At 41.2% G+C, this 17,128-nt stretch overlaps 1 protein-coding gene across 1 annotated transcript in view; it reads left to right on the top strand.

The window, feature by feature from the left end:
- Positions 1 to 10,243: 10,243 nt before the first annotated feature.
- tnmd (tenomodulin) overlaps positions 10,244 to 17,128 on the top strand; it is a 45,712-nt gene continuing 38,827 nt past the window's right edge. The window contains exons 1-2 of the mRNA XM_041944439.1: positions 10,244 to 10,373; positions 13,397 to 13,531. Coding sequence (XP_041800373.1) covers positions 10,338 to 10,373; positions 13,397 to 13,531 — 171 coding nt within the window. The 5' untranslated portion in view covers positions 10,244 to 10,337. The remainder of the gene's footprint in view (positions 10,374 to 13,396; positions 13,532 to 17,128) is intronic.

Here is a 17,128-nt window from a genome sequence, read left to right as displayed (position 1 = left end):
GTAGTGTTCAGTGGGATTTTTTTTTTTTTTTTTTTTGCAGAACAACAGCTGTCTGCCGCAAGCAATGCAATGAAAGTGTGAAAGAGTGAAACAAAGCAGTAAAGTTACAGCCTGGATAATCAAAGTAATTAGCTGAAAGGTGCGATAAAGCTCCTTAAAGCTGAGAGGAACCGTAGAGTGAGGCTATAGTTATCTATAAGAAACACTTCATCATTTGAGCTGTATTATAAAAATATGGTTTATAGATGCTTTATGTACAGAACTGGTAGATGAGATAGATACTAGATAGATACTAAAGTGAAAAATATATAAAAATACTAATACTAATACAAAAGTAAGAAAGTATAATGAGGAAAATGTACTTAAAATATTAAGTAGATTATTGATTAATCTTCTGATTATTGTCTCCTGAATCAAGTGACTGCTTGGTTTATATAAATTCTGAAACCAGTGAGAAATGTTGTCACAGTTACCCGGAGTTATCCTCACATTTGTAAAGCTGTAAAGTACTGCAGATTTTTACTTAAATGCAGTAATTGTGCAAACATTCTTACCATGAAACCATGAGAGCAAAGCTTGGAATAACTGCTGTTGTCTGTGAGATGCTCTCATCAAAGAGGAAAGATAATAGTTTGTACATTTCTTTATTATTTGCCATGTTAATCGCCACCATGCTACCACACACTAGAAATGGACCCAATGGCACATTTACTGTACCGCATTTCACAAAAGTATTCAACGACGTTTCGAAAGAGTCATGAATAGTTCAGTTTGAATAATTTCATATTGATTGTTGCTGAAGGGATTCATTCTGTTTCTTTATTTTTACCAGATGGATGCAGCTGAATCAGCATAACTCATAATTAATGGATCCGTGCAATGAATGAATCATTACACCCCTATTGATAGCAATTAATTTTATTAATTCTTAATGACTGACAAGAAAATGCTCTCACGCGGCTTCAAGCAGGAAAAGGATGGAGATTTGAGAACAAGTTTTAGTTTTAAGGGTTCAACTTGTATTCCATGTAAAGCAGAACTCTACAAAGTCTCAAATTTCTAACTATTTAGATTAATTTCCTCTTGGTTTCCAATAATACATCAGGTGCAAACAATTAACTACTGATTTATTAATGAAGGTATAATCAATATTTCCAAATTTAATGAGTTTAGGTAGCATTTCATTACCTGGGTGCAGATCATTTGTACAGCATTTAATCATTTTTGACTATTTTTTATCACCCAGGTGTTTGTAATTAGGCTGCTGTCTCTCACTGTAGTAAATGAGCATGTTTATGCAATACTGCATTTGAAAGGTTAGTTTGACTGAATGGAGATGTAAAAATGTATGTTCGTCTTTAATATTGTCTGAGAATCATTTAGGAATTTGTTGTTTTTACCTTTAATTTCAGACTTTTTCTTTTTTTTTACCTGAAGTATCTTTTGCACTTGCTGAAGTCTGCAGAATAACATCAGTCAGCGGTTGTTCATCATGTCACTGTGTGCATGCAGAACATCCTCAATCTTCTCTTTTATATCAACAAAAAACAATAGCTGCCTAACCCTCATTCATCCAGAATGACTATAAATTACAAACTCTGAGCCCAGAAAATGAAATATTATGCTGACTAATTCAATTTCAATCAATTCTAGGTATCCTCAATCAACAAGAAAGCACTGGGGAATTCATCACGAGGCAACAAACGCGACAAACCGTGCAAACAATTTGATATCTGGACATACTCGACTGCATGTGCACCACCAGCCGAGCGTGACAAGCAAAGTTTACAGTACTGAGCAGAATTGAGCCCATAATAAGCCCACAGAATAAAAGAGTGTAATAAGCGAAGCATATCTTCTGCCCTATATAGAGAATTTCCTCTCCCTCTGCATCCAACAAAGCTTCCGAGGCCTGCGGCTAATCACTGCCCTTTACCTGTTGTCATTCATCTAGAGGAGTCAATTGGTCTGCTTCTGCAGGGTGCAGAGGTAATTACGATTTGGCTATGGCTTGCGTTTGGCTCTATTGTTTGACTCCGTGGCACACATGCTGGGATACTGGGGACTTGAAGCTCAAAGCTCATTCAGGAGAGTTCCACTTTGACTACACCACTCAATGCTCCCCCAGAGAGCTTTGCTACTAACTAAACAAAGCTCAGCCAAGATGAGTCAAGATCATCACAGTGGAAAAAAAAATACCTGCACCTATTTTTATCTTCTGCTCAGAGTATGTTATTTGTCGAAATACCATTTTCAATGCATCTTAAGACGCAGAATATTTTCTCTTTCACTGCTTCTGTTCCATTTATGGGTGATTGAAAAAGTTGCAAAGCAAGAAGAACAATTTCACAATATTGCTGTCTAGATATTTTTCACAGATCTGCCTCTCTTCAAACCCAGAATTGTATTAATATTTAATCGCATTATAAATTGGATGAGGAATACAATTATGTAAGTAAATACACCTGTCCCATCAAGCAAGAAATTGAGAAAATCCCCAAGCAAGTAGCTTTACTCTCAAGGTGAGATTTGGGAAATGAATGTATAAACTTGGGGAAGATTTGCAGCGCCGTAATCCACATTCCTATTCATCTAGTTCCTCAGTATGTCAAAGGAACTCTATAGAGATGTTGCATAGTTATCCCTCAAACTCCTGCTTATAGTCCTGGCCTTTATCATCAGTTATGGGCAGTAGGAACCAATGTTGGGGTGATTCTAAACTAATATGTGCTATGAAATAAGCCAAAGCCAAAAGCCAAACTTTATTTCGTTTTTACACCTTCTTCTTCTTCTGGATTTACTGATAAATAAATGCAAATGTTTCAAATTGATGCATTTCTAAGGTCAATCAAGGTGCAGACTTGTGTGAGTTTCACTGTGAGTCCTAATAAATGTCGACATATTGCACATCTCTTCCCTAAAATGGAATCCAGAAGAGATCTTTGTCAAAGAGAGGGGAGAGTCACAGATTTTCCACTTCAAAGTGGCTATAATCAACATGATCATACTAACGAAGCATCACATGTCGCTCGTCGCAATGAATTATCATCCAATCCCGCAGTTCCCCTCAGCTCTGAGCTCATTTCAGCTCTTTGTTTTGGTTTGCCGGCCTGCACCTTCACTGATTTTGGTTCAATCTCACCACTCAAGTTTTCAGCAGGAATGTTTTCCAAAGCAACAAAGTTCATCTCCAGGCATTGATTAAACCCCTAAAAACTAATCTCTCTTCATCAAAATTACCTGTTCAGATTTTCGCTGCCTTCATGCCTTATATTGGCACATATAACTCTGCCCCTTCGCCTTCGTGCCGTGTGTGCTGATCTAAACAGCCCTCGCCTCTATTGCTGACCTGTAGCGTCGACTCATCAAACCACCTGACAAACGTTAGCTGTAACTTTCTTCATCAACACCCCCGAGACGTTAAAATGTCCTATCAGCATTTGACAGGAATCAGCATGTAACTTGGAAGGCAACCATTGGCTAACATTATCCACCACACTGAAGATTTGTTTGGACACAGAGAAAGATAAACTTAGCAGCATGTTGGCTTGTACTCACTGTGTCCCCGGGATGAATGGACGGAACAGCGTCGGGCTTCAGTAGAAGTTTTGTGGTAAAACAGAGCTCTGGAAAAAAGGCTCCTGCAGGCCACACTTGGCTCTCGGATATTCAGACCCTTTGGTGACACATGAAGGCTCCCATTTCTTATTTAGCAACTTTGCAAATGAAAACAGAACATGTTTCATAGCTTTGAAAATAGAGAAACTTAGCCTCCAGATTGCTGATATGTAGCTACACCTGGCTTCACGTCTGATACTCCTCCTTCCACCATAGCTGATGGGATTGGTTGCTTAGGTTTGTGACGTATGAAGCCCCAGCTGTCTGAATCCGTGTTTGTGAACTCGTCATTAGTCCACTGAAGTTCAAACATGGAAACGTTCGGGCATCGTGTTGGCTGCTTATTTTGCTCATAATATGTCTTACAGCATGTAAAAACACACCATCTGGACAAGGTTAAAAACTTGATTTTCTTTTTTTGGGGGGTGGGGGGTGGTTTTATATGTCAGGGTTTCGTTTGGACATTGTTTGCACTGCCCCCAAGTGCCCAAAAAATTGCTATTGCAAGTTTAAGAGGGAGACATTATGAATTCCATGATCAACTAGATTCTAAGACATTTTCGTAGAGCTGTTGTATATGTTCTCATAGAACATGAGATGGATTTGTTAATATCAACCACAAATTGACTTTGACATTAGTTAAGGTTATCTGTAAATATTAAGAGATGAAACAGATCTGAGTATGCTGTGTCTTGAAAAATGAGGCTAAGAAAGTACATAAGTTGCTGCTTTCTATTGAAAAATAATGAATAATAATAATAATAATAATAATAAAAGTGGGTGGGTTAAGATGACAGGTTGTACATGCTGAAGAATACTGTGAAGACTTGTAATATCATAAAAGTATATTTAAAATACTATGCACACAAATGTTTGTTGTGATTTATGAGTCGAAGGACTGATCGACCATAAAAATAAACCTCTGAGAGCAGCCTGATGAAGGCAGGAAAGCTGAAAATATCTGCCGAATGAAGCACGATGTGCTGGAGAAGAGGCGTGCGACGTGTTTTCATTTTGATGGACTCGAATGTGCCAATTAACAATAAATGAACCTGAACCGAATATATAAACATAGATTTTGACGGGCGTTGAGAGCAGACTTTCACCTGTGAATGTTGCTACCTTGCTGGGCCTCACTGAGTATTTTGCACACAGGAATTTGCAGCAGTACATCAACACAACGTGTCAGGCCTCCGCTGCAGCCTGCTGAAGAGCCGAGCGACTCCTGGGAAACAGAGCGGCGTGTAAACTTCCTGTGCAGAGGTACACTTCCTTCCTGCTGTCACTGAAGCGTGGAGAGGATCCTGAAAGATGACGGATGGGGGCTATCAGATCTCACGTCTAGACCGAGTCAGGATCCGTGACTGCCTCTTCATGATGAGCCCATTCTGGCCCACCTCTCCGCTCCCCTGTAATGGCAGACTGAGGTGGTGTAGCTGTGTCGAGGCAGGGGGCGGATAATCAAATCACACAGGATCACTGTATGTGTCACATTTGACCTGTACGGACCCAGTTTCTGTACTCAAAAGCCTGATCCAATCCATGGAGTTTCTTATGGTGTGTGTGTGTGTGTGTGTGTGTGAGGGGGAGAGAAAAAGAAACAAATACATTCTCAGACCTGCTCAACGTTTTCTATCCTTTCTGTATTTCTATGTCTCTGACGCATATTCTGTCTGCGTCTTTTTCTCCCCCTTCAGCTGCGACAGCCCTTCATGTGGGAAGGGACTGTTAATGAAGGCGGATGAGCACGTGGGAAACGTGTGGGTTTCCACCACCGCTTCCTCTCTGAGTGACTGAAGCCAGACAAACGCTTCAGAGGCTGGCTTAAGAGTTAAAAAAAAAGAAAAGAAAACAAGGAACAGCTTTTTTCCAGATGGCCGCTGCAAAATAGAGCAAAATACACTCTGCAAGTTTGTGGAGGCAGCGCCTGCCTGAAGTACTGCAAGTCATTTCGAGCAGAACAACTGTTGTCTGATGGAAAACGGTCTATTTATATATGTAAAAAAAAAAACTTCACTGGATCCAACTTGGTCTGCTGGATTTGTAATGTGCCTCGCTGTTGGTCACAGTGCTCAATCTGTGTTTGCAAAAGTGACAAATACAAAAGGGAAAAATTCCTATCAAAGCTATCAGGCCTGAAGCATGAAGAGGGCAGAGTAAATGTTTATTCTGTGATTCTTCCTGGTTTGCTAAAGCTGCTCCCATCAACCTCTGCTCTAATCTGCGAGTATCTGGTATGCACTCCAAACTAAATTGCTGTTTATTCTATTCTGCGGGTGTCAAAGCCCCAGCCTGCCGCTGAATGCTATCGGGGGAATGAGGGTCCCGGGATGCTCAGCTCTGCTGCTGACACGACACTATTCCTGAAAGACCCGCCACTTGATTTAGCCAAGCAAAATGTCAGAGTAATTGTGAAGATTTATATCAATGGGAAAGAGCTGACGAGGATGCACAGCTATCAGATCTGACAGACTTAATATGTGCTCAAATGTTGCCTGCCACACTAAAGGCTTGCAGGTTGACCAATTTCACCCGGAATGTTCCACCTCACAGGGTATTGACCGAGCCCTCGTTTTTCACTTCCGTAAATCGAGTGTGAAGTGGAACTTTTAGGTTGTGAAATTGTGCTTCTAATAAACTGGAATCACTTCAAAACATTTTATCACAGTGTTTAGAGCTTTTTGCTCCGTGTGCCATCTCGGCTGATATGGAAAAACCTGACAGGTGGTTCGTGTGAATCGGCGGAACACAGGTGCGCTTTGATGCCGCGAGTCTTCAGCACGAGATACGTGGAGATCAAATTGAATGTGCGTTGTGTATTGTTTGTCATGTCTTTGCGCAGGCGGCCTGTCGTGGAGACGCTGGCAGCGATGCAGTGCAGTATGTCAGAAAAGCACCCTGGGTGATAATGATGGTGATGTAATAGTAAAGTTGACACAAGGCGTAAAAAGAATACAAACTTTTAGATCCTAGACTGACCAGTGCAACAATTTAAAAATACTCCATTACAAGTAAAAGTTTTGCATTAGAAATGTACTTACTTAATGCAGCAATATATATAAGCAATATGGCATTTTTAGAAGGAGACGTCTTACATACTTCACCTGCGTATTATCAGCTCACAGTAGACAGTAATAATAGGTTGGAAATTACTTTGCTAAGTGCTAACTAGCTAGACAGGATGAGCAAGTACACTGACATTAGTTTACAGACCAACAAGTCATCATTTATATAACTTCAACTTGCAATCTATAGACAGTTTCAGTTTTTATTAGCCTATATTAATGTAACTGATTTGATTAAATAGGTGCATAATCGCTGTCTAACTATAACGAGTTTGTCTGCACAGTCAAAATCTTTGAAGTCATTCTCAGTTTCATTGTTAGTGTTGTTACTGCAGTTCACAGCTGTAGGGGAGGATGGCTGTCGGATACATGTAATGGAGTAAAAAAGTTTCCTCTGACATGTAGTGTATAAAGTGGAAATACTCAAGTAAAGTCCCTCAAAATTGCACTCAAGTGCATTAGTTGAGTAGAAGTACTGAATTACTTTCCACTACTGCAATAAGGTAAAATAAGTGCTGAGTAGATTCCAGGAAATGTGTGAGGAAGAAATCAGGAACGATGATAATTGATGAAACATTAATGAGTAGAAAAACTCAAGACTGTAGATAGATAAAGATAACTTGAGAACAGACTTTGAGATACTGTGTTAAATAAAGATAATTATTATAAGATATGTGATCATTAAAATAATGATTCATCCCTGGATGGATCATGTGTTAATCAACCACCTGTAAGGGCCGTGACACGGTAAAGCAGCGCCTCAAACCAACACAAAATAAAAGCTGAACACAGTAATAAGGGATCTGGCCTTATTAACTGCTGTATCATCATTATCATTATATAATAGCATCTCAAAGTCTGTTCTTATTAACTTCTAACTATCAACAAACCCTCAATTCAGAGTCATTCAGGAGCTATTTGTTAGCGATTCATCAATTATCAGAGCTCCTGATTTGTCCCCCTTCCTCAATAACTACTCAGTGTTTCCTGCACCCTGTTCTAAAGTGTTAACACATAATGATGAGGGTAAATTTTAAAGTTTATTCATCAGTTAAATCTAGTTTTCATATTTAATGGTCTATTCAGTCACTAGATGAGGCACATTCTTGTTTTTGTCCTGTTTTATTGAGCGCTGCCTCTCAATGAGTTATCTTTGAACTTGGGAGTGTTTGCTGTGATCCATGTGGGAGTGTGGCACATTTGAACTTCAGCAGCACCAAATAACCAAACCTATACCTAACAGGCCGCGCAAAATTGCTTGTTGTAGTCCATAATGAGGCCGAATGAGGTCATAATGGGTCAATAGCACAAAACGCGAAGGTCTCGCAAAGCTTTGGTTGCTGATGTTAGGTAACCAGCAGTAAGACGCAGAATAGCCCAGCGTGACAGAAACAAAGGGAGGAAGAAAATCAGCCCAGCAGCCTCAAAAAGGATTTACATCCAGAGTCAATGTTCAGTGCAGATGCAGGAAGTCGTGGGCTCTACATGTGAGGCAGAACCAAAGAGTGTGGAGGTGTACAGTTTGAGTCCCATCACAGACCTGAAATCACTGTTTTATGAGCCACAATCTTTCCTGAAACTAAAAAAGTGTTTTAGCTGCCCAACCATAACCACACTTTAACCATAACTTATTTGTACTCCCCCAAACCTGGACTGCAAAACCCAGAATTTTAAAAACAGTGGCATTGAATTGGCATTGAACAAAATCTTGGGTTTTTGCAGAATCTTCCAGTATTAAGATAAGATAATCCTTTATTGATTCCCTGGAGGGGAAATTTGAGTGTTACAGCAGCACAAGGACAGAATAAGTGCAGACAAGCAGAGAAACTTGCTAAAACATTTCCCTGGCTGGTGCGTTTTTAGTCCTGTTGCATGTGTACGTTACTGCGTTAACACCTGAGGAGGTAATTTAGAGAAAACAGCAGCCATGCCAGCTCTGCATCCTGAAGACAGACCTGTCATCATACGACATTATCATAATCCTCTGTCCCAGTCTTTGTTATCTGACTTCACTCACTTCCACTACACATTAATCATAACACAGAGTGCAGAGTATTACGCTCTGCTGTTTGCAGCTAAATGCAGAGAGGATGAAAACAATCCTTGATTTACAGAATGACAAAACACAAAAAAGCTACTTGTGACTCCGCGCAGCCGTTGTTTACATGTCATGGTTCACCTGAAGCTGAATAATATGAGCCAATAGAGAACCAAACAGAAGCGTAACAAGGTTAACTTTTCCACCACACTTCTGACCAAAGAGAAAAGTAACTGCAGGTGTGATCACACCTTCCCTGAGCCGCAGTGGCATTTTCAGAATCTATTAATGGTGCACTGTATGGATGAGAGAAATAACCGGGTACCATCGGATGACATTATTAAGCTTGCCAAGAGCGCTATAAAGTTCTGAGGGTGCCAATATTTGAGGAGCTTCGGTTACTGCATGTGTTATTTAACTCCTCCCCTGTGAGCCCCTAAAACTGGCTCAAATTGCATTTTTAAAAGAAGAACTGAGAGGCTTCCCACGGTGGAGTCCTGCTCGACACAGTACATAAAGGAAAAGATTTGAGTTTTTAGTCACCATTATCACGCAGCTTCATCATAGTTTGCGGGCAGCGGCTCCTCGGATGACCTCTACATGCTTCTTAAAGGCCCCCCCCCCCCCCACCCGCCGCTCCAAAATGTATTTTGCTCATTGTCGCTTCACTTGGATGTTTGCGCTTCACCGTGCAGAATGATGCATGTGCAGAGTCCCTCTCACTCATCTGGAAGTGTGATGGTCCTGTGTGCAACTCACGCAGCTGAGAACGGACTTTTCAGTGAATCAGGCGACGTCTCGCAGTTACACACTAAAAATGAACAGCACCTGCACAGACTCTGGGTTTTTTAATGAGAGGGAAGGAGTGGATGTAATTTCAAGAATTTTTAATGAGACAATTGAACTTTTTTTTTAATGGAAAACCCATTTCAGGCACAAATTATTATTTCAAGGAGTAGTTTTTTATATGTCTTAAAACATGTCTGGAGGGGATCTTTAAACTTCTATTCTCACATTACAGTCTTTGCTTCATTCCTGCTTTACTTCTTTATGTGCGCAAAATCCCTTTCATTTTATACGGTTGACTCCTTCATTATGCCGCTGTTCAGTCATCTCAGGGCTTGTTTAGTGTACCTGTTTGTAGTCGAGAGTGCAGGCTGACTGATTGAGGAACAAAAGCAGAGAGAAGGCGGTTGAACTCTTTTTCATGCTTCAGACAATATACCTGAAAAGATCAGAATCTGCATTATGTAGGTACGACTTTGTGTCCTCCATGCAAGCAGGAGTCTTTTGAAAGTGGCGAATCACTACAGTACTTTCATTCAAGTATAGTATGCAATTTATTCAACAGGGGGGTTCGTCTCTCTGTCTGAATCCATTTGTGGCTTTCCACCTTTGAAATGAAAGCAGGCAGACAGGCAGCAGAGACATCTGCCTTGCTTTTAATGGGTATCACAAATGTTTCAGTAATTCCACTCCTTCTGAAACTTCCCTCCCCTTCAGCACACTCCCAAATTACAGCAATGGTTTGAAGCCGGGGCTCTCTTTCCCTCGCAGAGCGTCTGTATTTTCCCCAGCTAAGACGATCGGAGAAACTCCTCCTGCGGGCTTGCATCATGGAGGCTAGCAGTCAACAGACTCTGTGGAAAGATGTGAGTCCAGTTTTGCTAATTTTGTGATTGAAAGGGAAAAAAATCCAACATTTGTTGTCTCTTTGAAGACTGTGTGGAATTTCAGGTCAAGAAAACAGGAGCACCCTTAATATTTTACTGCTCTATAAGTTAAGTGCAGGTGGCAGCAGTGATGGTTTGAAAAAGGGGGGGTGGGGGGGGGGCTGTGATATTTGAGTGAAAGCTTTAAGTGAAATATGAAATAAGTGTGTCTATTTTTTTAAATGAAAAAGGAGAGCTGCTTGATCTCTTGCTGAGTGATGGGAGCTTTTTCTCAGAATAGTAATTTTTCCATCTAATTCCTCTTGGCTTTTCACCTTGGCTTTCTTTCTTTATTTCCACTCTTACATTCAGTCCCACCTCCACCGCTGTGTTTGCTTTATAGCTTGAATATCCTCGCTTCTCATGTGCAAGCAGCATTCAAATATCAACCAAGAATTGTCTTTATTTGAGAAATTATTATTGAGGAAGGGGGGGTGGGGCGGTGAGTTTGGCTCTGAAATCCTTTTTCCTCCTTCCTTCTCTCATACTTCACTTGTTACAGTGCTTATTCCTGTTGCCCTGCCATTCATGGCACAGTGTTATCATCTTTTTATATGCATATGAAAAAGTAAACTCTTCACTCATCACGAATGCACTATAAGTGATGGATTGATATTGATTATGGTTAAAAAAAAAAAAAAACACCTGTTGCTTCTTATTTCTGAATGGTTTTCACAGGAGTGTGCCCCAGTATGATAAAGCCCTGCCTCTGCTTGGTGGTTATGTAGGCTACTTCTGTGGGTTTTTTTGGTTGTTGTTTTCTTGAGGAAGCGCTCCTCTTTGCACGATAACAGCAGGGGGCTCCGGGCACTCTTCCTCACAAAGCTCAAGAGGAATTGCCTGGCTGATTCTGAACTCCTAAACCCTTAAACACTAGTTGGCGGGTGCTGCACACTCAGACTGCTCGCCTTGTCTCCATCCCTGCCTTTGTTTCTGCCTGTCTGTCTGTCCCTCAATCCCACCTTTCCCCTCTGTGTGTTTGATATTCAAAGCACAGGCAGAGAGAGGTTTGTCCTCCAGTTAAGTTTCCACTGCTTATGCAACCTCCCACTGGAGAGCAGAGGATTTCAGCCACTTTTTTTTTTCTTCTTCTTCTTCTTTCTGAGAAATTCACAATGTAAGGAATTTCTGGCTCTTTGATTGCAGACCTCTCTTTTTCATCACGCCTTAGGAATGTACAATACTTTGATGTGCCTCACGTTCCTTTTTTTCCCCCTTTTTTCGGTGTCTACTGTCTCTAATATGTCAAATAAAGATGGGTAGAATTGTAGGATTCATTAATGCCAAAGTTTTTCGGGGGGCTTTTCTTGAATAATGTGTAGTCTGTCCTTCCTCAAAGTCATGCTGCTGATGTATTTACCAGAAATCCAAAATGTAATCTATATTCAACAAGCACACAGTGTGACTGTATGCCATTATTGCTAAATCACATTTCCTCCTGTACGTCATTCCACCTACATACTGTATTTTTAAAATAATAATAAGAAGGCTATATGAAATATATATGGCGTCATTTAGGACTATTTTGGATAAAAGTCCAAAGGTCATGAAAGCCATACAGCTGCTATTCAAAAAGAATTACTGTTTCAAAAGTCAGCATGTTAAAGTGCTGTCCAATCTACTGCTGCTTAACTACTGTAACAACCTCAGCCACCATACAAAGCCAAAGCTGCTTTATCATCGTTTTAGAAGACACGAAGATAAGCAACACCAATTTTGCTAATTGAAGTTTTTTTTTCATATCTACTTTTCTGTTGTCCTCCGAGACCTTCACAAGTGGTCCAGTGTGAATGAGAAGCTTTCATTCTCTCCCTGCTGGAGCCGCGATGGAACAAAAGCCCGCCTTTATTCATTTGTGGCCTTAAGCTTGGGGAATTGACGACAGCGGGCAGAGTTTTCATTTGAGGAAAAGTTTAATGAACGCAACCTTTCAGTGGCACTCGTGTTCTTCGCTCGGCACGGAGATGGTTATTTTTTGGTCATCAGAAGCCTCATTGGTGGATACATTTAGAGTGACCAAATCAGATGGCGTCACTGGATTCAGTGTTATACTGATGATAAGGCAAAATCAAAGGAAGGAAATTTTGAAAAAGATAAATAAAGCAGTAGCTGGACAGCTCATGCTGCATTTCTGTGTTAAGCAGAGTTGTGAAGTGGGAGGAACTGTTTCAGGTGACCCTTGTCCTGGATGTAAAAGCCTCATTCATTTAGCCCAAAGACAATTATAGTACATGACTCACATTCAGAGCACTTTGGCTTGGATGGATGTGAATCTCTCCCGGTCAGTACAAACTACATTAGAAAATGCCTGACTCTTTAATAAGAGCCGTACTGTACATAAAAACACTCGAGAGAGAAGTCAACCCAGACTCCCAAGGTGCATTTCAGTAAGAAGCATCCAGTCGTGCTGCTTAAAATTCTGTTGCGTGCGCAGCTAATGGTGGGTGACAGCTCAAGATTATGCTGTTGAGAAAACTGAAGATGCAACCAGCAGCTTAGATCCACTGAAGATGGAAATAGAGAACGTGGGAAAACTTTTGTAGAATCAGAATCAGAATCAAACTTTGCAATTACATTTGAAGCTACAGCCAGCAGCAAGTTAGCATAGCTTAGCATAAACACTGGAAACAGGGGGGAAACAGCTAGCCTGGCTCTGACAACACATCCACCCGTAAGCATATGCAAAACACAGGAGATAAAACATGTCAGTTTTTGAGATTTAGAGCTGCTGGTAGGCAGATTTCGTTACATGTGGACACAGATGTTTATGCTAAGCTATCAGATATTGAGATTCTTTGCTAACTCTGGACATAAAAGTGAAAAAGCATATTTCCTAAAATGCTGACCAATTCATCTATCAACTATACAGATGTTTATCAGCTCAGATGTGAGATATATTATTAGTTGTGGTTATTTGGGCTATATGTACGTCATATGTGCTATTGAACATGTGTTGTTTGCAGGTTGAGGTGGGGAAAGAGAAGAAGGCCAGGTACCACGCATACCAGCGGGTGGCTCTGGTTCTGGCTCTGGTCTTCCTCGTTCTGGCTCTCTGTGTTTTCAGCCTGAGGTACCTGTGGAGCCCCAGTCTGGGGAAGGTAAGCCTGAACATCATCCGCCTTATTGCCACTGTCTGCGGTAAGTGTGGTCTCAATGAGAGACAGATGAAAGACACGCTGAATCTCCGCATCAGCAAATCATACAGGTTACATCAAAGAAAAAATACTCGAGTAAGGAAAATGGACGGCCACACAAAGAGCCAAAGGCAGTCTCTGCTGTCTGTATTGTATTCCGCTAGATTAAAAGATGTGTGGGCTACGGAAAAGACAGCTGTGTTTTGCTCTGCTCGTGTTTTGGCTGTCAGATCTGTAATTTCGTGAATTCTTGGACCGAACCACAAGCCGCTTTTTAACCGCTGCAAATGTCGGCCTGTTGCGTTTATCTGCTTTCTGCTCGCATTGTAAACATCTTCTCACAATGACGGATCCTGATAACTCAAAGCTGACCCTAATTGCCGCTGACCGGAGTGGCTACAGCAGGACTGAAACCTCTTGGCAATGTAATTGGGATAAACTCTTGTCCTGGCAATTCATCTTGTAAAATCCAATTCAATCACACTTGATGGAGAACATTTTCACTCTGCTTCTTTCCCCTGATTTTCCCAAGGGGCCAAGAAAGCTAATTTACCGGAGCTAGAGGGAAAAATACATCAATAATTTCACATCCAGAAATTGGAGGCTCTATACGTTCTGAGCACAGTTGCGAAGAGAGAATGATTATAACGAAATGATGGTTAAAACGAGCACATATACTTCAAACTTGAATGAATAAGCCTGCTTTGTATGTACTGTAAATGCCATGAGGTGAACAGAGGGAAATGTACCGTGCAGGATGCTGCTCGCTGTTAAAACAACATCTTTGTTACGGCTGATAAACATTAATCCAGAACGCCATTATTCTTCTGTTTCTGCTTCCATTTAGACACAAATTTCAATTGCAGAAAGTCTCTTCTGAGCTCAGGTTAACCAAGGTTCATCTTCACTTCCTGCGTAGACGGCACCGTCCACGCTCTCTCCTTTCAACATAGATATGAATCACCTTTGAGCCATCTCCTTTGTCCTTGTTAAATATTTCATGCCGGAGGTAGAGCAGTCATTATTTCCACTTTAATAAGCTGTGATCATTCTCACGTGGCACAAAATGTGTTGATGGTAGAGGTTGCCCTGGCGATGAATATCAAGCCCGTGGACCCTTGGTTTTGCTTTAATGGGGTCTTGAGGGGGAGGCTCATTCTCTGGCCTCCACATCTGCAAGTGAGATGGAGCCACTTCAAAGGAGGTTCACCTGTCTGTCAGATGGGAAGGAGGCTCCATCAGACACAGAAGGAGAGAAAAGAGGTACGTATCCTCAGCAAAACTATCAAGGGACCACTCTAAACTTAAAGAGATAGACTGATGGATTAGTTCTCCTGCAGCCAGGACCTTTGTCTGGTGAATGGGCGTTTGGTGCAACGCAGCAGGACACTTCTGGACTCGCCAGCTAATCCTGAGCAGCGTCTGGCACCTACAAGTATAGACTCTGGGCAGCAGAGCGCCGTATCTGCAGCCAAAGGGAGAGTACATAATTGATGGCAGAAAACACTTGTGTCTGGGGTTGTTCTTTTATTTGAGCACAAAGATGAGCATTCTGGTGACAACTCAAAGTCAAATTATACTAAAGGATAGCGCTTCTGTCAGAGTCCTCAAACATATGGAGAATCTCTGTTTGGATATGATGGAGACATACAGAGAACCTAAATGTTTAACAATGTAGAGCACTTTGCAACTTTGTTTTCAAAAGTGCTGCATAAATAAAGTTTATTTTTATTATTATTATTAGCTGTAACTTATAATATGAACCATCAATGTCCATCACACTTCGTACAAAAGGGATTTCCCTATTAGTCAGTTGCTTGTATTCTTGTGTTCATGCAAAAAACAAACTCCCGGCACAAAACAATAAACAAACACTTGATTATAAAGTGGCCTCAAAAACTGCTTATTTATTAATGACCACATCACAGAGTGAGCACAAAACACATTACAGCGGTAAACGTCGAAAAAGAAACGCTTTGAGGGTGTGCAGCACCAGATTCCCACCTGGACAAGCAAACAAGTCGGACCGCTGTGTGTGATCATTTGCTACTCCATTTTGACACATACTCAAGTGAAAACAGCACAAAGACAATACATTTAATGTTTTTTCCTCATCAACTTCATTGATTTTTGTAAATATCTGCTTATTCTGAAACACGTTTCAAATGAGTTGGGACAGCAGCAACAAAAAGGCTGGGAAAGTTGTGGAACACCTGTCTGGAACATTGATGATAATGATAATAAAGCAATTCGAGTGGTTGATAGACGAGAATATCACTTTAGAGATGCAGCTCATTTACCACTCGAGAAACCTGTGTAAAGGATGTCACTATATGAGCTCAGGAACTCTTCGTAACACTGTTGTCTGTAAACAAATGATGCAAATCATTGCTTTCGCTTTTTATTTCCGTTTTGCATGGCGTCACAAGTTTTTTGAATTCAGGGTTGTAAATGTAACACATTGACCTTAGCATGCTAATTAGAAGTCCAAACCACAGCACGGCTGCAGCCATGAACACTTCTCGTCTATCCTCGCAGTTCACCAAGGTAACGTGACCTAGTGCACCCGGCTTTGTATAAATAACCACAGAATGGTAATTTGCTCTACGCATTGTATTTCAATATGACATGATAACCGCTTGGGATCTTCTTTTAATTACCTGAAAACATATGTTGCTACAGAGGCCTGGGGAAGATACTTTGCTGTAATTTTCTCTGCCTGTGTGCTCGTGTGTGTGTGTGTGTGTGTGTGTGTGTGTGTGTGTGTGTGTGGAGGGCGTGGCCGTGCTTGCACGCCTGCGACTGTGTACGCATCAGTGTTTCAGTGTGTAGATTAGGTGCCTCTGCATTCTCTTTTGGCTCACGGCAAATTTCTGTTTACTATCTGCTCATTATTGTTCTGGGCCACAAGTCTCACTGGGGGATTTTGCCTCCTTGTAAATTAATCCTCTGTTATTACCAGTTTACATCAGCAACTCCGTGAAAATGGAATCTGGCTGGCGAATCCAGCAGAAAAGTTCGAATGATCTGCCTTGACGAAATTATTTTTTAAAAGCCGTTTCAGAAAAAAGGAATCCCATCTAGATGTCGATGTCTGCTGTGTGTTACGTCTGTAGTGCAAAATCTAAATTTTCATATCATTAGATTTGATGCATTCAGTGCTATTTTTAATTCATGAACCACTTTGAGTGAGATTATCTGCAGACCAGCAGCCATGCAGACAGTAATTGTGAACCTGTAGACATTGTCAACCAGTTTTTCCTGGGGAACATTGAATAGCTCACTGGTGCTGCTGGGCTATACGGCAAAACTGCCTGAGAAATACATGAATGTCAGACCTGAGGAAAGTGCTCCATTATTCAAGCTGAAATTGCATTGCTCACCTTGATGCCTTTCCCTCTCCGGTCCCAAGGTAGCTGCTGAGTTGTCGCTCCTGATGGCCTCTTAAATGCCTCACTGTCAGGAGCGGCTTCTTTAATGAACACTACTGCGCCTGCTGCTTTTCCTCTGGTCACAGGTGTATGGCTTTTCAAGGCCGGGCCCCCCTTTGTTTATTTATTG

Source organism: Chelmon rostratus, chromosome 9 (assembly GCF_017976325.1).
Source record: "Chelmon rostratus isolate fCheRos1 chromosome 9, fCheRos1.pri, whole genome shotgun sequence".
Classification (NCBI taxonomy): domain Eukaryota; kingdom Metazoa; phylum Chordata; class Actinopteri; order Chaetodontiformes; family Chaetodontidae; genus Chelmon; species Chelmon rostratus.
Note: the sequence above shows the minus strand (reverse complement) of the source record. Positions and strands in the feature narration are given on the sequence as shown.